We start from the raw sequence: 20,102 nt of genomic DNA on the forward strand, positions 1-20,102 counted from the left end.
AGGTCAACCTCAGCTATACGATGAGTTCAGGGTAGACTGTCTACATGAGACCATGTCTTAAAGGAAAAAACTGTCAACATTCTTTGCATAAATGGTCAGATGTTGTGGTCTGTCTTGCGAGGTGCTGGGAGAAGACTAAATGCTTAAGGTATGAATGACCCTCATCCTTGAGAAAGCCCCTCCGTGGCAGGGGATGGCAAGATGAACGGTCTCAGGACTGTCATCCAGGGTTGGTTGTTGTTTTTTTTTTTGAGGCAGGGTCTCTCCTTACTACTCCTGTGTAGACCATGCTGCCCGGAAATCAGAGAGACCCACCTGCCTCTGCCTCAGGAGTGCTGGGACTGAAGGCTGTCTCACCCCAGCACAGGATCCTTCAGTTTAAGTATCATTTATCACACACTCGGGTACCAGAAGCTGTTCTTGCACTCTGTCGTAAAGATGGAGCAGTGGATCAACAGACCAGACTACACAGCAAATCATTAAGTCTTTAGAACAGCACCAGTGAGAAAACCTGGACACAGTGGAATTGACGCATTCAAAATCACACAACCCATTGGGGTCAACCTGCCTGGCCTTAGAGCCTGCATTCCTTCGTTGTGGCTCTGTGCTGTGTCATTTGTTTCTTGTTCTCATTATCTGCTTCCGGCTCTGAGTTCAGATACAAACACATAAGAACTGTATTGGCGGCTGTATTCTTGGTGCCTACCCGAATCAGCACAGTATGGGCTCTAAAACTTTAGTGGAGTCAAAAAATGTCAATAAAATATGCTTTCTTAAATAGCGTTTGTATGTGTGTGTGTGCGCGCGCGCGGGGATTTGTATTTGTCTATGGATGTGTGGGTACTTTGCCGGCATATATGGCTGTGCACCATGTGTATGCAGAGCAGGCAGGAGCCAGAAGAGGGCAGTGGGCTTCCCTGTAACTAGTCTTACAGACAGTTGAGAGCCACAATGTGGATGCTGGGAATTGCACCTGAGTCCTCTGGTGTAGTAGCCAGTGTACTTGACCATTGAGCCATTTCTTCAGCCCATATATAGTGTAGTTAATTTAAACAGAAAAATCATGCCATAGGCTTAAAAAGTAAATGACGAAAGACATAGACATCAGAAGACTGTCCCCTCCACAGCACTGAGTTTTTTTCTAGGTCCTGGCATATTATGGTGGTGCCAGGCCTGCCAAGAAGGTCCCTCACCTGAGTTGATAGCGAAGAAGCCTAGGACAGCAGGAGAAGGATTACATCTGGGATCCTTGTGAGGTTTTTGGGGTCACTGAGGGTGCCCTGCCTGTCCGCTCTGCATACCCAGGGCACACAGACCAGTACTCTCTAAGCCCGGGGACTGGGTGACTCTACCAGGGTCTGAGCCAGAGAAAAACGCAGGGATGAGGGACTGTACACCATGTGTGATACTGTTGATGCAGGGAGCATGGCATTCTCCTCAGGGAACTGTTAGCTGCCTTGGGCTTGAACCTCCAATCTAGCTGAGGAGGCTGGCCACCTGGTGCTCCAGTCACACGTGCTAGCAGTTGGCATGTAGAAAATGTGCGGCCATCTTTTCCCATGGTCCCTTTACTTTGTGCCTTAGTAATTTAGTTTTTGGTGTGTGTGTTTGAACCACTTTTTTTTCCCTCCCCACTTCCCCCCCCCCTTTGGTTTTATGAGACAGTGTTTTTATGTGTAGCCCTGGATATCTTGGAACTTGCTCTGTAGACCAGGCTGGCCTCAAACTCAGAGATTCCCCTGCCTCTGCCTCCCAAATGCTAGGATTAAAGGCGTGCGCCACCCCCCACCCGACCCATCCTGTATCTTGACCCCTCTTTCTGTGACAACTCTTCCACGATTAAAGCTTTGGTTCTTGCCATTGTGTTTGGGGACAGTGCTCTAATCCGTTTAAAGTGTGCCACTCTTCTGTGGCCCTGCGTCTGTGCCCACTTGCTTTTCCTTCCATAAGTTTTCATAGCCCATGAAGTGTATGGAGAGCTTTGACAAGTCTGTTGGGAACGTTGACTTAACATGAGCTGAAAGGAAAATGACAGCACTACACACCGAGGAAAGCAAAGCCAACGCTGAGCTAGGCTGACCAGAATAGATGGGTTACTCATAGAAATGTGGTCCCCTGTAAACTGCTGAAGATGTGAGGGGAACCCACGGTGGTGATTCAGTGCTTCCTGCAGCCCGGGCCCTGTTAGCAGGAACTGATTCAGCCCGCAGCCCAAGGTAGTGCCGTCAGAACTTGAATGCTTAAGTCCTTTGGAAGTCTCTGGAAATTCAGTCTGGCATAGGTAGGTACCACAATAGACGGTTCCCCAGGTAAAAGCACTTGCCACAAAAGTCTGGAATCCTGGGTTCAGGTCCCCAGTCCCCCTTGTAAAGAGTACCAACCCCAGAGAGCTGTCCTCTGGACCTCCACATGGGTGAGCCGCACACACCATGAACACAAGATAATAATTTAAAAGTTGTTATTAATCTAAGAATGCTGCTATAAAGCCGGGCATAGTGGTACAAGCCTTTAATCCCAGCACTTGCGAGGCAGAGGCAAGTGGATCTCTGTGAGTTCAAGGCCAGCCTGGACTACAGCGCGGTTACACAAAGAAACCCTGTCTCGAACCACCACCACCCCCGTCCCCAAAAAAGAATGCTGCTATAGTTCTCAACTCTGTGGTTTTTAGTACAGTGTGGTCTTTCTTTTTAAACTCTTTTAGGATTCACATATGAAAAGGACCCCAGGCTATACTTTGATGACACTTGCGTGGTGCCGGAAAGACTGGAAGGTAAGATGCTCACAACTAAGTGCTGAGTGAGAGGCTTGTCCATGTCAGAACTCCTCAGTCAGCCCCGCCATGTTCAGTAAGCACTGCTTTGTGTGAAAAATTCCCTGAGAAACCCCAGCATAAGCCATTACCTGTGCACCCCTGTCGCATGCAGGCAAAGTCAAGCAGGAGCCCACCCTGTACCGTGAGGGGCCCCCTTACCAGAGGCGAGGTTCTCTTCAGCTGTGGCAGTTCCTTGTCACCCTCCTTGATGACCCAGCCAATGCCCACTTCATCGCCTGGACTGGCCGAGGCATGGAATTTAAGCTGATAGAACCAGAAGAGGTGAGTCTGGGTGTGTCTGTTACTCAGCATGAATCTGGGTGGGCTGACCGCTTCAGGGAGGTAAGAGTCTGTCATGGAGGGAGGGCTGCAGGGCATCAGCACAGCAAGTGGCAGGAGAAGAAAGCCGGTAGCTCACAAGCGGAAGCACTAGCATGGTGCAAAGAGGAAATGCACTATGAATGGCTCAGGACTTTGAACCCTCAAAGCCCACCTCCAGTGACGTACTTCCTCCAGCCTCCTGGACCTCCCCAAATAGCGCCATCAACTGGAGACCTAGTGTTTAAATGCCAGAGACTAAGGCGCATGGCAAGAGATGCTGGCCGTGAGTGAGTGACTGAGTGAGCGAGCGAGCTGCTCATTTTCTTTTCAGCTGGTGGGCTCAGCAGTGTTGTTCTTCCTGTCAGTAGGACAGTTTTCTGCGTGTTGCCAAACAAACAGGCAGAGAGTTCTGTGTTGTAGAAAACGTTGAAAGTATTTTGAGGGGCTGGAGAGATGGACTGTCCGCACTTCCTAAGGACCCTGGTTCAATTCCCAGCACACACGGCAGTTCACCACTGTCTGCGATACGAGTTCCAAGTGATCTGACACCCCCCCACACACACACACACCAATACACATAAAATAAAATTAAATAATTTTGTTTGTGTGTTTGTTTTTGTTTTTCGAGACAGGGTTTCTCTGTGTAGCCTTGGCTGTCCTGGACTCACTTTGTGGACTAAGCCGGGTGTATTAAAAAAGACTGGGTGTTGTGGTACACACCTTCAATCCCAGCACTTAGGAGGCTGTGAGTTCAAGGCCAGCCTGGTCTACAAAGAGAGTTCCAGGACAACCAGAACTATTACACAGAGAAACGGTCTCGGAAACAAACAGAATGATAAATGTGTGTGTATTACATTATTTATTTGCATTTGCACGCATATACACTAAATTCATGACATGCATATGAAAGTCAGAGGACCAGTTGTTGGGGATCAGTTCTTTCCTATATGTGGATATCAGGGATCAAACTCAAATTGGCAGGATTCGTCGTGGCAGCAAGTGCCTTAATCTGCTGAGCCGTCTCACTGACCTCACTACATACCTCAAATGGGTCTAACTTGGAGAAATAAAATTACCAAAGATAAGTCTTAGAAATCTGAACACTTTTTTTTTTAAAGTATTTATTTTATGTGTATGTGCCTGGCTGTATGTAGATGCACCGTGTGTGTATGTGCATGGTGCCCATTGAAGCTAGGAGACGGCATTGCATGCCTGGAACTGCAATTACAGATGGTTGTTAGCTACTGTGTGGGTGCTGCGGGGAGGTCCATCCTGGGTCCTGCAAGAGCAGAGAAAAGTATGTTATGTAGGTTTCTGGTTGTTGTAGTTAGGGTTGCTATTGCTGTGTTGCTGTGACAAAACAACATGACCAAAGCAACTTGGGAAGAAAAGGATTTGACATTGTTCGTCAGCCAAGGAAGTCCGCGCGGGAGCTCAAACAGGGCAGAAACCTAGAGGCAGGAGCTGACACAGGTCAGGAATCATTGCTTACTGGCTTGCTCCCACCCTGACTTGCTCCTTCCTACTTCCTTATAAAACCAGGGTAGTCCCCATCCATACTTAAATGGGCCCTCTCAAACCAGTCACTAATTAAGAAAAGGCTCTACAGCAGTGGCTCCTAATGTTCCTCATGTTGTGGGGACCTCCAACCATAAAATTACTTTTGTTGCTACTGATACCATAATGTAGCTATCTGATACGCAGATGGTCTTAGGCGGCCAGCCCCTGTGAAAGGGTCGTTCACAAGGTTGAGAGCTGCCTCCCCACCAGGCTGGCTGTAGAACATTTTCTCCACTGAGGCTCCCTCCTCTCCAGTGACTCAAGCTTGTGCCAAGTTGACATAAAACTAGACAGCACACCAATAGTTAAAGGAAAGACACAAACTTCCGTTTTTTAATAGGAAACAAAACATTGTTACTTTTTTCCCCCCTAGGTCCCCTTTTGTGAACATGCAGTATAGAGAATTAAATCAGGTTATTAGTGTAACCCATCCTAAAGGGGGGGATTTTAATTTTTATTTGGCTTAGAGTTTTAAAAATTATAAATGGAAGCCGGGTGTGGTGGTGCACGCCTTTAATCCCAGCACTCAGGAGGCAGAGGCAGGCCGATCTTTATGAGTTCCAGGCCAGCCTGGTCTACAAAGTGAGTCCAGGACAGCCAAGGCTACACAGAGAAACCCTGTCTCAAAAAAAAGAAAAACAACCTATCTATATACATATATATATATATATATATATATATATATATATATATATATATATATATATATATACACATATATATATATAAGATACACATGCACACATACACACTCACTGGCTGATGTACACTTCTTTTAATGGTGCATGGTTACACAAACGCTGTCCCTGAGTTGGGTACAATAGAAATGACAACAGCAGTCCTGGGAAGCATCCCATTAAGGACTGCAGAGCTAGCAGCCGGAGGTGACAACCTGACACTTTGTTTGGAAGAAGGACATGAGCTGAAAGTTGATAGGAAAAGGAGGAGGGGGAAAAATGGATTTCAGGTTTGGGAGAAGACTATGGCAGGCTTCATTTAAAGTGGTATAAGACATATTTATGAGGCGAGGGTCAGTCGGTAAAGGGCCAGCCACACAAGAATGAAGACTCCAGTGTGTATCCCCAGCACCCATGGGAAAACCAGGCGCAGCACCACATGTCTGTAACCCCGGCACTTGGAGTAAAGACAGGCAGGGCACATCCCTGTCCAGCCTAATCAAATGAATGAGTTCCGGCTTTAGAGAGAGAAAGACAGGCCTCATCTCAGAGAGTAAAGCAGAGAACAACTGAAGAAGACACCCAGCTTGGATCTTTAGCCTCCGTATGAATGTGATAGCACATCCACACACATGCACATATGAACGTGACTTTCTCTGTGACTTGCTATCCACACGCAGCACTGCAGACAGCCTCTGCCAGGGCTCAGGTGTGTGAGGTAGAGGCTCAACCCCTACTCATGCTGGTGGCCACTGCCCCACCTGGGCTCGCTCGGCAACAGGATGGCAGCTTGACTCACTGACGCGTTTTGAAATGAAAGTAAGCCTGCCTTGTGGGCAGCCCTTATTGATTCATCTTATTTCACAAACTGGAGCTTTTATGACTTTATTGTCACCGCCTCAGGCCTGAGCCCAGGCTGGCCAGCTGCAGGTAAACTGGTTATAAGCCTCCGTAAGGCCGTTATTGAATCTTCCGCTCTCCTACCAGCAGTCAGGAAAATGATGAACAGATGGCAGAGGGCCTCCGCTTTCCTACTTAATGAAGAAGGAAACTAACATGAACCCAGAATGCTCATAAGTGACAGGCGGCTCTGAGGCACATGTGTGGCCCTTGAGCCTCTCTGTGGATTGAGCAGCAGCATCTTTATTATTGCGTTTTTATTGTGGGGGTGGCACACGGAAGTTTGCGTGCGCTGGATCAGAGGACAGCCCACAGGAATGAAGTTTCTTTCTGCCATGTGGGTCCAGGAGGTAACTCCTGGTTGGGTGCTTCCACCCACTGAGCCATCCCACCACCCCCTGCATTGTTTCTTCAGGAGTTGCTTTCTCTCTCTCTCTCTCTCTCTCTCTCTCTCTCTCTCTCTCTCTCTCTCTCTCTCTCTCTCTCTCTCTCCCTCTCTCTCCCTCTCTCTCCCTCTCTCCTCTGCTCTGACTGAGGTCCCTGGCATTCTTAAGCTCCTTCATACAAAGCCCTTCGAGATCTTTAGCACTCACAGCCTTGGCTTGTGCTATGTTTGTGTTTTCCCCCTCTGCGCTTTGTGTAACCGAGGACCTGTCCTTGTTAGTGTCAACTCCTGGGAGAAGCTGTAAGAAGTTGTCACGGGGGAGCGCAGAGGGTGAAGCAGAGGAGGAAGCTGTTGGGGATGTAATTGTAGGCAGCTGTGGGGCTGAGTGGTGCACTCTGGGTAATTAGTCGTAATATCCATTACACTGTGCATGGAAATTGTGGTTTTAGATCTGCGTTTTGGCAGGCCCCCTAATCAAATGTCTTTTGATAGTCATCCAGTTTAGCACCCTCTCAATTATGACTGACTCGGCTTTAATCTGGAGCCATTTTAACTGTGAATCTGCCTTAATGTGGATATTTGGCGTTGGGGGAGGTTGGGTTGTTGGGTTGAACATGTGGCAGATCGGTGATGCCGTGGGAGGTTTTAAAGGCTGGGTTGCTAGAAAGAGCCACTCCTTGTTCTGTGACGGCTTGCTTGCTCTTTGAAGAGGAATAGGTGAGTCCGCGTGGGCCCCCCTCCCCCACCTCTAGCCTCTGCTCCCAAACTGTACATTCTATAACGTCTTACTCAGGGAGCAGAAGGAAGGAACAAGCCGGCAGTCTGCTCGCTCGCTACTCCTGACACCAAGTAAGGACTACCCAAGCCTCCAGCTGCGTCACGCCTTGCTAGGGAGGGCGCAGTGTGGCGAGGCCACTGAATCACAGGGCACTGGCCTGCAGGATGAATCCGTAATTATAACCACCAGAGCAGCTTCGAGAGCTGCACATACACAGATCCTCTCCAGGAAGCTGTCGCATGCGCTGGCGGCACGGGGAGGTCACCGCTCAGCCTGAAGACTAGCAGAATGGTTTCCTACCGCTGAGTGAAGAGACGAAGCCAGCCTGCTAGCTGCCTTGCAAGTCCCTGTCGCTTGTGACAGGCAGGTTGGCAGTTAGTTTCAGAGTGTGGCTTTCTGTCGATCCTGGCAAGACTGAGCAGATTTCTCTTACTGATATTTCTATTGATTTAAAGATGTTTAACCCTTGCCGGGCGGGTTGGTACACACCTCTAATCTCCGCATTCCAGAGGTCAAGACAGGGTTACCTGAGACCAGCCTGGGCTGCACAGTGACTTCTAGGCCAGTCACAACTACATAATAAGACCCTACCTCAAATAAAATGCCTTCTAAAAAGGATTTGGTTTTTTTGCCAAATTTTGCCTTTTGGGCCTTTTTGTCTGTTTGTTTTAAGATAAGGTTTCTCTGTCTAGCCCTGGCTGACCTGTAGACCAGGCTGGTCTCGAACTTACAGATAATCTGGTTGCACAAGATTTGTTGTTGCCTGTGAGAGACACTGGAGTAAGCGGAAATTTCGTTTGCACGGGGTTTCCTGCAGGGCAGGTAGAAACGTGGCTGGTGGGTCACTCTGATATAGTTAGAGCAGATGAGACCTCCGCAGATGATTGTCTCTGGAGTTGTAGAATTCCGAATCCAGGAGTTTCCGTCATAGCCCCCAAACAACTGGTGTGAACTGCTGTTTTCTCATTGCTTGCCTCCATCTTTAACCTTTAGCTTTCCGTGCGTGCGTGCGTGCGTGCGTGCGTGCCTGTCAGTGTCTCAAAAGAGCAAGCTGGCCACTGATTGTGCATGTTTGTGATCCAAGCAATAGCACGCAGAGGTGGGGAAGATTGAGAGTTTGAGGCAAGCAGGGATCTTATCTCAAATATTGCAAAATTTAGAAAAACATGAAAAGGATAAGGTATGTGGGCTTTTTTGAAGTATACTGGAGTTTTTTTGTTTTTATTTTTGTTTATTTATTTATTGAGACAGGGTTTCACTTTGTAACAGCCCTGGTTGTCCTAGGCTCACTTTGTAAACTAAGCTGGCCTCAAACTCACAAACATGCATCTGCCTCTGCCTCCTGAGTGCTGGGATTACAGGCGTGCACCACCACAGCTGGCTTGCTTTTTGGTTTTTTGAGGCGTGGTTTCTTTGTGCGGTTGGTCCTGGTTGTCCTGGAACTCAACTCTGTAAACCAGACTGGTCTCAAACTAAGAGATCCATCTGCCTCTGCCTCCAGGGTGCTGGGATCAAAGCGTGGACCACTGCACCTGGCCAAAAGTGACTAAAATAAAGACCTCAGACAGTTTACATTTCTACAATTGATCTACCCTGACGGCCACTTCCCTGAGTGGGATAGTGAGAGTTTAGGAGCTGGGAACCGAACCTGCTCAGCTGCCCCGATAACTGAGTAGACTCTAGTAGGAAATTTCCCTACTCTAACGCCTCTTTTTCCCAAAGCTCCAATTACGTCTCCCTATCCCTGCACCTCAAGTGCACCGGCTTGCTGTAATGCACTTTAGAACTGTGCAAGAAGCCCTGTTAATTTTTCATTAAATGGATAATGGTGCTCCGTGCTTTGCTGTCCATTCTGCGTGTCTGCTGGGAGCGAAGGGCTGGATGGCAATAGGCTGTAATGATCTGAGTCCCCCCCTTAGTCCGTGAGCTGCAATAAGTAAACATCTCCCAGCCCCTCTCCAATCTTATTAGAATTGAACCTGTGCTCTGCGGGCCCATTAGCAGCTCACTAGCATGTTCCTAATGTTTCAGGAGTGACCATCCTAATTACTCCTTATTGACTGCTACAGAAACCATAGCGCTTAATGGCAGTGTGTTAATGGTTCGTGAGTATTGGTCAATAATTCATAAATGGAGAAATAGTAGCCTGTATCCTCTGGGATGCCCACCAGGTCCTCTACAGTCTTACAGGGTTAGGAATCTTCTTCTCCCAGGTCTCGGAACTATGTCCGAGCCATCACCTTTACTTAATGTATGATCTGGAGAGAATTAAACTCTTTCCCTTTCCGCGTTAGAGGAAGCTGGTCCTTAGCTAGGGCCACTGAGTTACAGAGCATCCTGGGAACATGTCTGCATCTTTTGCTCTCTTGTCCCTTCAGGTTGCTCGGCGTTGGGGTATCCAGAAGAACCGGCCAGCCATGAACTACGACAAACTGAGCCGTTCTCTACGCTATTATTATGAAAAGGGCATCATGCAGAAGGTGAGCGACCACAGGGTGCTAGGGTCACTCCGCTGCTCCCAAAGAGACTGCCCCTGACCTCTGTAATAAGGCCGTACACAATAACTAGAAGAAAATGTGAGCCTTAGAAGTGAATCTGTGGTAGGAAGGATCCTGGAAAACAAAAACACAGCAATTATAAGACAGAGTGACGCACACCTATAATGCCAGCTCTTGTGAGGTAGAAGCAAAGAGGATCAGAAATTCAAAGCCAGTTTTACTTATATATCAAATTCTAGGCCAGCCCATGCTACGCAAGATACTATCCCTAACATTTTAAAAAAGAGATGCATGGATATTTAAAGTACCTTTACGACTGGGGAAGTGGCTCAACATTGGGAAGTATGGGGATGCTCTTTCAGGACCTCACTTCGGATCTCAGAACCCACATCAAGTAGCTCACTCACAGCCTTTTGTAACTCCAGCTACCAGAGAGCTGATGCCATCTTCTGTCCTCCAGACACTGTACACACATGGTACAAAACATACATACACTTGGATCCGCTCATGTACACATTGAACAAAAGCAGAACAAACTTGTTTTAAGAGTGCTTTTCATGCTGTTGAGTACACGGATCACAGAAGTTGCTGTGCAGAACACAAGAGGAAACTGGTTTCCTCTGCTTTTCTTAAACTGCCTCCAGGCACAAAAGACCCAGACGCTTAGACAAACTGCTATGGTATATGTAAAGAAAGACATGGAAGGCTGAGCGTGGTGGCTCACATATAATCCCAGCACTCGGGAGGCAGAGGCAGGCGGATCGCTGTGAGTTCGAGGCCAGCCTGGTCTACAAAACAAGTCCGGGACAGCCAAGGCTACACAGCGAAACTCAGTCTTGAAAAACAAACAAAAAAAGAAGACATGAAGGAATCAATTTCAGATCTCTACCCAGCCAGGAGAGGTGGCGCATGCCTTTAATCCCAGCCCTTGGGAATCAGAGGCGAGCAGTTCTCTTGAGTTCGAGGCCAACCTGGACTACAAATCAAATCCAGGACAGCCAGGATTACAAGAGAAAACCCTGTCTCTAAAAAAATAAAAAGAAGAAAGACACCATTTCAAAGAGTTAGAAGAATAAAATCTGTTTGTCATTTAAACCTGTACAGTCTGGACCCAGAGTTTGTCAAATAGCAGCCACAGTCATTCAGTAAGGGATTTTTCTTTGCAGAATAGAATATTAAAAGTATATTTTGAAAGAGCCAGTGTAGAGTCCTTATTAGAGTAGGGGTTAAGGGACCTCAACCATAAAATCCTGTTGGGAACTAGAAGATGGGACAGATGGTGCCTTTCTGAAGTACTACGTATATGCTGTACAGCTCCTCAGATGCTAGCATTTATTTACACACTGGGGCAGCCACAGGCTCTGTATCCTTCCCCAAAATGTGTGGGACAAGAAGCATTTAATGTTTGAAGTTTCCAGAGTTTTTAGAGTCTTTGCATCAACTTTAGTCTATTTTATGGTATTCTATCCACCACCACCCTTAAAAAAACAAAAAAACCGTATTCATTAGCCGCCCGTCCCCATTTTACCCTCCAACTCACTTAGTATCTCATCAGGTCAAATGTAAATGCAAGAAGTGTTTTTATTAGGTGCTTTTCTACTGCTCTGACTGGAACGCCATGACCAGGGCAGTACATAGTAGAGAGAGTTTATTAGGGCTTTTGGTCCACAACAGCAGGAAACAGCAGGCATTGCAGCAGGAGTGCAAGCTGAGGGCTCACAGCCTGAGCCACAAGCGGGATGCTGAGACAGCAAACTGGAAGTGGCGTGAGGCCTCCCCAGTTAACGTACTTCCCCCATGAGGACACATCTCCTAAGCCTCCCCAAGCAGTGCTACTAACTGGGAGCTAAATGCCCACATGCCTGAGATGATAGGGGCATTTCTCATCCCAAGGCATTCCAAGTGTCAGCATGCTCACATCATTCCCAGATCAAATATGAAAGACCAATTCAAGGCACGCTCTTATTCGGTAGCCTGTACAGCCACATAACCTCATATCCCTTACGGCGAAAATGTAGCACTCTACTGTAATCAATACTGTGCTACCAGTTGCTTTATTGTGACCGTGGCTGAATGAGACGGTTAAAAGGTGAAATAGCCTGTCAGTGCCAGAGGGTGTCCATGCCCTGTGTTCCTGAATGGAACAGTTAAGACAGTGATGATTCCAGAGCTGGAGACCATGCCGTCCTGCCTCGCTCCACACAAGAACTGTGTGTGTGTACACACACACACACAACACACACACATTTATATGTGGTCATATTATCATCACCTGCAAATGTGTGTGGAGGCTAAGGCAGGGAGTTTAAATTCAAGGATAACCTGAGCCACATAGCGAGATAAGCCATCCTGGAACTTGCTCTATAAACCAAGCTGGCCTCAAACTCGCAGAGATCCGCCTGCTTTTGTCTCCTGAGTGCTGGGATTAAAGATGTTCACCTTTGCGCCCCTCCCCTCCCCCTACTCCCTAAAGCTATTTCATCAAGTCCTGGCTTTGATGAAAGGGTCCCTGCCTCACAGAATGAGGTGAAAGGCATGACTGGGGAAACTTTCTGATCTCAATATGCCTTGTGGGCATGCATACACACACACACACACACACACACACACACACACACACACACACACACACACAAAGAAAAGAGGCAAGGAGCTTTGAACCCTTCAAAATAGTACATCCCTCCTCCTGGGAACTGTAAACATTGGTGGTCCCTGGAAATGTGGCCTGGCACCTGCATTGTGTCTTTCCAGCCCCAGTTCAACCAGGCTGCCTATCCTGGCATGCATTTGAAATTCAAATGCCATCTTTTAAAATACTGAGCTTAGCACGTAATAGGTCCCTAGAATATGGTTGGAATAACCAACTACTAATTAGCCTTTTGGTACTTGACTCCTGAAAGATGGTGTCTTAATTCACATATTCCCTGGGCGTGGGTGGTGGGCGGATCTCTCTGAGTTCGAGGCCAGCCTAGTCTACAAAGCCAATCCAGGACAGCCAAGGCTACACAGAGAAACCCTGCCCCAGGGTTGGGGGAGGTTCTAGTTTTCTTCACTGGAGACCCATGCCTTGTGTGTGTGCTCTCGTGCAGGTGGCTGGGGAACGGTACGTCTACAAATTTGTCTGTGACCCGGATGCGCTTTTCTCCATGGCCTTCCCGGACAATCAGCGTCCGTTCCTGAAGGCAGAGTCAGAATGCCCCCTCAACGAGGAGGACACCCTGCCACTGACTCACTTTGAAGACAACCCTGCTTATCTCCTGGACATGGATCGCTGCAGCAGCCTCCCCTACGCCGAGGGCTTTGCTTACTGAGTTTGTGAGTGGCCGAATAGCCAAACCCTAGAGCTAGCAGTCCCCGTTCAGACAAATGAGGGCAGTGGTTTTGTTTGTGTTCTTGGCTGTCCCTAAAGCTTGCCCTTTGAGTATTCTCTGGAGAACCCAAGCCGGCTCTGGATTTGACACCCTTGAAGACAAACACTTTGGCTTAGGGAGTGTGGGGACAGGGAGAGACAGAAAACCCACCAAGCCCGCTGGTGATTCTGATGCGATTCCCTGGGAAGAGGTGAAAGTGGAGCCTCCTTGCCACCATGGACAATATGTGCAAAACAGTACCTTGTTCAGGTTAGCGCCCACGAGAGGGGACGAGTGTGTGACAATCTGCGTTGATCATGGACTGCTAAATGCCTTTGCATAGAAGAGTTTACTTGCACAATTCTTTGGAAAGAAACTGCACACCCATAGGAAAAGCCCATAGGCTGGGTTGGAGAGGCGTAGACCATTGTGGCTTGGAGTTTGCAAAACTCTTGTAGCTTGTTCTGAAATGTTTCCCCTTAGTCCAGAGCTAGGGAGGCCAGGACAGCTGTTAACCTCACTCACTCCGTGGTCTTTGACCGCTGCTCCTTGAGCCTTTCCGCCGAGTGGTCACTAAATAGATCAAGCCCCTCTCTCCTCCCAGTCACGTGGCCGAGTACCGATGGCGATTAACACTTGACAGTATTTTGTTTTGCTTCGGTTTGGGGCGGGGGGATTATTTTGTTTTCGGTGGTTGTTTTGGGGAAAAACAGTTTATATAAACTGATTTTTGTAGTTTTGGTATTTAAAGCAAAAAAAAAAAAAACCACACAAAAAAAAACCCAAAACCTTTTTTGGTAACTGCACTGCATCCTTTAGGCAGGGCCGTGCCCGCTTACAAAGACGCTGCAGCCTGGGTGGGGCTTTGCCGGGGCTTCCCCTCCGTGTGTAGAGGCCTGCTTGGTGCTTTCTGCACCGTACAACCTGTTAGGACATCTACGCCTGGTTTGTACATTTTTGAAGTGTGCAGGGCAGCCTGCACACAGTTAGACTTCTGTGTGGATCGCTCTCCATGCTCACCAACCTGCCCTCTCTGGGAAGCAGATGTACATATTTTCATGTCCTGTCCCTGTGACAGCTGGTCACCTGGTGGGAAGCCCTAGGCGTCAGTTTCTCTTCCTTTTTCAGTTTTGGACTTTTAGCCCTGCATAATGGTACCCTAGGGTCTGAAACTTACCTGCCCTTGACAGGTAAAAGTGCTAGCTAGCTAGCTAGCATTCTGGCTTCTTGCTACTTTTTAAAATTGTTATTATTATTGTTATTATTATTATTATTATTATTCTGATTGCTGTATTATATTGGGAATGTTCTAAATAACCAAACTAAAGCTGTATGAAAGGTCACCTCGCTGCCTGCCGCCCTGTTGACGGGAATCTGCACTGTCCTTGACACTCCACACATGAAAAGTGGTCCTCGTGTGCAGGGCGCAGCTAACCGAGTGTGGGACGTGCACTCCACACAACCCCTCTCATGGCCCACAGCACACTTGTGAATACATTCACAGGGATAAGGGGTGTGTTTTATAGCTATGGGAACTGAGGTTTTCCTGTTAAAAGGTAGTCAGCCCACAGAGGTGTCAGACCCGAAGCTTGGGCCTTAGTTAGCATTGTACTCTAATGAAAGGACTCTTTCTAAAGCCTATTTATAGCTTTCTAATCTACACATAGTCTATACATAGATGCATATTTTACCCCAGCTGGCTAGAGATTTATTTGTTGTAAATGCTGTATAGATTTTCCCCCCTCCCCCTTTTACTTAATACTGGTTTGGGGTTTGTTTTTTGTTTTGTTTTGTTAAATGAATTTATGCTGTTTTATTGGGTATGAAAAAGAATCTCCTGTAGCCTGAGCTGCCCCTCCCCTGCTGTGACTGTACAGCCTGTGCGGTCAAGGGACACAGAACAGCAACATCATTTTGCATTCCCGTTGGATTCATGTACCTCCCAGATAGCTGTTTCCTTCAGGGTGTGTGGGGGTTGTTCCTTCGTTCATTTGCTTCTTTTCCAGAGTGTGGAAAGTCTACAGTGCAGAAAGGCTTTAGCCTGCCAGTTGATTGGAAATACTCCCCCCCCTGCACAGGGCTGTGTACATCCTGCCGAGCTGCGATATATTCTGTACTGTGTACAATAAAGAAGTTTGCTTTCCTTTACACGCTCCTGAAAGCTGTCTCTTTCTTGCTCTTTCGCCCACCTCCCTACCCTGCCCCCATTTCATCTCTGGAGCCTTACTAATGGCTGATGGGGTTAAAAGAAGTTAGGACTAAAAAATCTAATCCAAGGGAGTAGAGGCAGAAGTCCTTCCCCAACCAAAGGTGAGGTAAATTGCCCCCAGGGCCACTTAGTAATTTCCCCCCTAAAAGCTAATTCGTTTGCACCTTTGTTTCTGTGAAAAAAAATTTAACTGGGTAGGACTTTTTGAGTCAGAATTTCTTTAATTCAGGATCTTCAGTTGATATTTTAGAAACCACTAAACAAAAGCTACCTCCCAATTTTTCTCCTAGTGAGTTTGCGGGGTGTGTGTGTGTGTGTGTGTGTGTGTGTGTGTGTGTGTGAGAGAGAGAGAGAGAGAGAGAGAGAGAGAGAGAGAGAGAGAGAGAGAGAGAGATATGACAGTAAATGTCTTAACGCTGTCCATATCTTGCTATTGGGGGAAAATACATTACAAGTAACATGCATGTAACACTTGGGATACGTGGAAGGAGTCTAGCATCCTGTGCGCAGGCTTCCTGTTTCATCCTTGATATGCCCTTTTAATTTGGGGCTTTCAAGACTCCTATTACAGAAGAGAAACAGGAGTAGAGCCCGGAACAGAAAGCTTTCTGTAAGTTACCTACTATCTTTCTTTCCCCGTTTTTACAAGCCTTTAAGTGGAGAAGCATCCGAGACTGAGGTGGTACACAGCCGCTTGAATGGGAACGTGTGGGGAGTGAGTGTCTGCCGCATTAACCCCATTAGCTTGGACAGATGAAGAAAAGACACTCAGGGAAAGAGGGCAGGGTGTGCAGGACAAAGAGCCTGTCCTCTCGGATCCCTGATGATAAAGCTTTGACAGCCAGCTCCGAGCTGTTCTCCGCCTCATTATCTCGCCCAGGCTCAAACCCAGATCATTAACCCAGTGCCCGAGGTCACCCAACACTGCCACCCTGCTAGTGTTGGACGCTGGGGTAAGGAAGCCAGAAAATGTGAAGCTTGTTCTTCGTGGTGTCCCCTTTCACTGGCCAAGTTGGGGGAACAATCGATGTCCGTTCAGCTGTTAGATGACAAAGAGGTAGTCTGAGGGCAAAAGAATGTGGTTTCAAAGCCTGAGCTCACAGTCTAAATTGTAATGCATCTGGCACTGAGTAATGGGGAGAAAGACTCAGCCAGTGGGAAGCTTTAGGGGGGGCAGTTTGCCCAGTGGCCAGGTAGTTGGAGCACAGTGTGTCTCAAAAACACAAGCCAAAGACGGTGGGGAGAATCCTAAAATAAATAAATAAATGTATATATTCATTCTAAGTCAGGCGTGGTGGCTAATGCCTTTAATCCCAGCACTCAGGAGGCAGAGGCAAGTGGATCGCTGTGAGTTCAAGGCCAGCCTGGTCTACAAAGTGAGTCTAGGACAGCCAAGGCTATACAGAGAAACCGTGTCTCAAAAAACCAAATAAATAAATATACAAATAACATATAATACGAATGTAAAGTAAACACTGGTTGTCTTTGAGCTAAGTGCATTTATTGTGCTTCACACTGCTGGAGGGATCTGTGGTGGGACATAGACATGCGGTTCTGGCAAAGAAAGGGACCCTTGAATGTCCACTCTTCCCATGGGCCTTCCAGCCAGCTTTCAGTTTGTTGACCTTGGTGATGATCCTCAGGCTACCAATTTGATAGCACTTTACAGTTTATAGAACACTTTTTAAAAGTAAAACTCTCCATTATCTTCTTGGCGGGCTTTTTTTTTTTCATTAAATGAGAACACTTGGTTGAAATCAAATTGAAAATATGGCTCTCAGCCTCCAAAATCATTCTCTTCAGTGTTCACAGCGGCTACCATAGACAGGAGGCTGGCCTTGTGGGTTCTGGCCTAAGCTTGTGATCTCAGAGGGCATCCTAGGTCAGTGAGGGCACTGCTGAGGTGCCTCTGCCCAGAACTCTTAGAAGGCAGGGGACATTTTGTAGGAATTTAAGGTGTGTGTGCACTTCTGGTTGAGGATAAACAGAACAGTTTAAGCGTCTCACTGTTTTGCCCGGTGTGGTGGCGCACGCCTTTAATCCCAGCACTCGGGAGGCAGAATCAGGTGGATCTTTGTTAGTTCGAGGCCAGCCTGGTCTACAAAGCAAGTCCAGGACAGCCAGGATTACAAGAGAATCCAAAAGAAAAGAAAAAGAAAGAAAAGAAATTGGAAGTCTAAATCAGATGGCGGTGGATGGTGCATACTTTTGATCCAGGCACGTGGGAGACAAAGGCAGGCAGATCTCTGAGTTCAAGGCCACCCTTGATCTACAGAGAGAGTTCCAGAATAGCCAGGACTACACAGAGAAACCCTCTTGGGGGGGGGGGGGGTAAGAAGTCTGTGTGTGTATGGGAATGTTATGAGCTGAGACTGGCACATTCTTGACACCGGAGACTAGGTGAATGTCCGTGGTCCATGCTGTTGCCAGAAACCGTGTGAAAGTCAGAACCAGTGCTCCCCTGACTGAAAGAGGCCAGGAAGCTACATTTGCAGTGGTGCTGATGACTGCAGACTCACAGTTGAGAAAGAGCCATAGAAAGCTTCTGTGTCAGCCCCCACCCCACCCCACCCCCACCCCTCCAAAAAGTAACAGCCTAGACAGGAAGCCATCAAAGAGAAACGCTTTTTTAAAAATTGTGATAAGGGTGCTGAAGTGTAGCTCTTTACAGTTGGTGGCTTCTGCCAGGGGTGCAAGGGGGGCAGGGGATGGGAGGGTGGGGGAGGGGAAGGGACTCAGTTTTCTTGAAGAGGCTGGCCACTGGGAGTTTGACCATGTTCCATCGAGTGTGTATATATGGGCAACACAAACTAGACTTGGTCTTGTTGTTTGCTTGTTTGGGTTTGGGAGGGAAAGGGTGTCACCAGGTGGGGAGGTGACCTGGGAGGACCGGGAAGTAAATGTGATGGGGTGCATTGTGTGAAACTCCCAAATAATCGATGAAAATATTACGTTGGAAAAACAAAAGAAGAGGAAGAAGAACTGAAAGTAAATGGAACCACTAGGGGAACAAGCATAGAGGACCCTGACCTTCAGATGCTCCCTGGCTAAGACATTGGTGGTCAACTAGGGGCTGGCCGGGAAGGGAGGGAGGTGCTCTCTGCTCTCCATATGCTTCCGGTGTGACAGAGCGGAAGTAGCAAGAATAGTCTGGGTTGGCGGCGAAATTTCCCCCGGATAGCGGACCTAGTGTCTCAGTGCTGCTGGGATTCAGGGCTGGAGTACAGACCGGAGGAAGCCCTGTGGATTTTAAAATCTTAGCTTGAACTCAACTCAGCCTCTTGCACACGCTGCAGCCTGCGGGCACAATGTCAGAGTGAGTGTGCTAGGGCCCACAAACTCATAGAGTGAAAGCCTTTGTTTTGTTTGTTTTCGAGATAGGGTTTCTCTGTGTAGCCTTGGCTGTCCTGGACTCTCTTTGTGGACCAGGCTGGCCTCGAACTCACAGAGATCCACCTGCCTCTGCCTCCTGAGTTCTGAGATTACAGGCATGTGCCACCATGACTGGCCTAGTTTTATGTTCTTAAAGTGCATTCCTGTTTTGCGAACATTAAATGTTCGCAGTTACCTTCTTTGTAATTTATATTTAGCATATGTTCTTTATGAAGTTTTCAAAAATCCATAACCGAAATTTAAAACTACTTTAAAAATGCAAACTAGAGATGGAGTTTAACATCAGGGCACATCTTACTCAGTTTTTAAAATACTTAAACTTGGGCTGGCAAGATGGCGGAGAGGAGAAAAAGCATTGCTGCCAAGTCTGAGGACCTGAGTTTAATTCCCCAAACCCACATGGTTGGAGAGACTCAACTCCCAAAAAGTTGTCCACTGCCATCCAGGTGTTTGCTGTAGAAAGGGCTTAATTACCTACGTGTGTGCACGTAGACTGATTGCTCAATTAACTTTTTTAAATGCAAAAAAAATTGGCCACTACTACATTGTACATAGTTTTGTAACTTGTTTCTTAAAGAACATATTTTAAAATCTTTCTATATAAAAAAAAAATATATATATATATGGGGCTGGAGAGATGGCTCAGCAGTTAAGAGCATTGACTCCTCTTCCAAAAGATCTGGGTTCAATTCCCAGCACCTACATGGCAGCTCACAACTGTCTGTAGCCCCAAGCTCTGACACCCTCCCACAGACATACATTCAGGCAAAACATCAATGCACATAAAATAAAAATAAATAGATATAAATATGGGGAGATAGCTTAGCTCTCGTACAGTTTTGAGACCTGAGTTCAAATCCATAGAAGTCATGAAAAGTCAGGTGTGGAATCACACACTTCTACAATCTCAGAGGCTCATAGGCCAGCTCCTCTGAAGTAAATGGCAGATGCTGGGCATTCTAAGATAGTCTCAAGCCAGGTAGAGGTTTGGACCAACACTGAAGGTTATGTTTTGATCTCTACATATGTGCTGGGACACGTTTGCCCTTGTGCACATGCATAGATATATATCATACATACACAAAAGGCTTAAAAATATATTACAGTATATAAAGCATATATACAGTATCGCCTGCATGCTGGTCCATAGAACATGATTAAGGAGTCACATTTGCTGGGGATAAAGGGGTCACAAAATGAAACCAGGTGTCAACACCCA

The 20,102-nt window shown here is 47.2% G+C and overlaps 1 protein-coding gene across 1 annotated transcript in view; it reads left to right on the top strand.

Moving 5' to 3' along the window:
• Window positions 1-15,429, top strand: part of ETV5 (ETS variant transcription factor 5) — a 65,159-nt gene extending 49,730 nt beyond the window's left edge. The window contains exons 10-13 of the mRNA XM_084802212.1: window positions 2,702-2,770; window positions 2,925-3,094; window positions 9,812-9,913; window positions 13,021-15,429. Of these exons, the coding sequence (XP_084658338.1) occupies window positions 2,702-2,770; window positions 2,925-3,094; window positions 9,812-9,913; window positions 13,021-13,242 (563 nt within the window). The 3' untranslated portion in view covers window positions 13,243-15,429. The remainder of the gene's footprint in view (window positions 1-2,701; window positions 2,771-2,924; window positions 3,095-9,811; window positions 9,914-13,020) is intronic.
• Window positions 15,430-20,102: the final 4,673 nt, after the last annotated feature.

Source organism: Acomys minous, assembly GCF_964271855.1.
Source record: "Acomys minous genome assembly, chromosome: 11".
NCBI lineage: Eukaryota > Metazoa > Chordata > Mammalia > Rodentia > Muridae > Acomys > Acomys minous.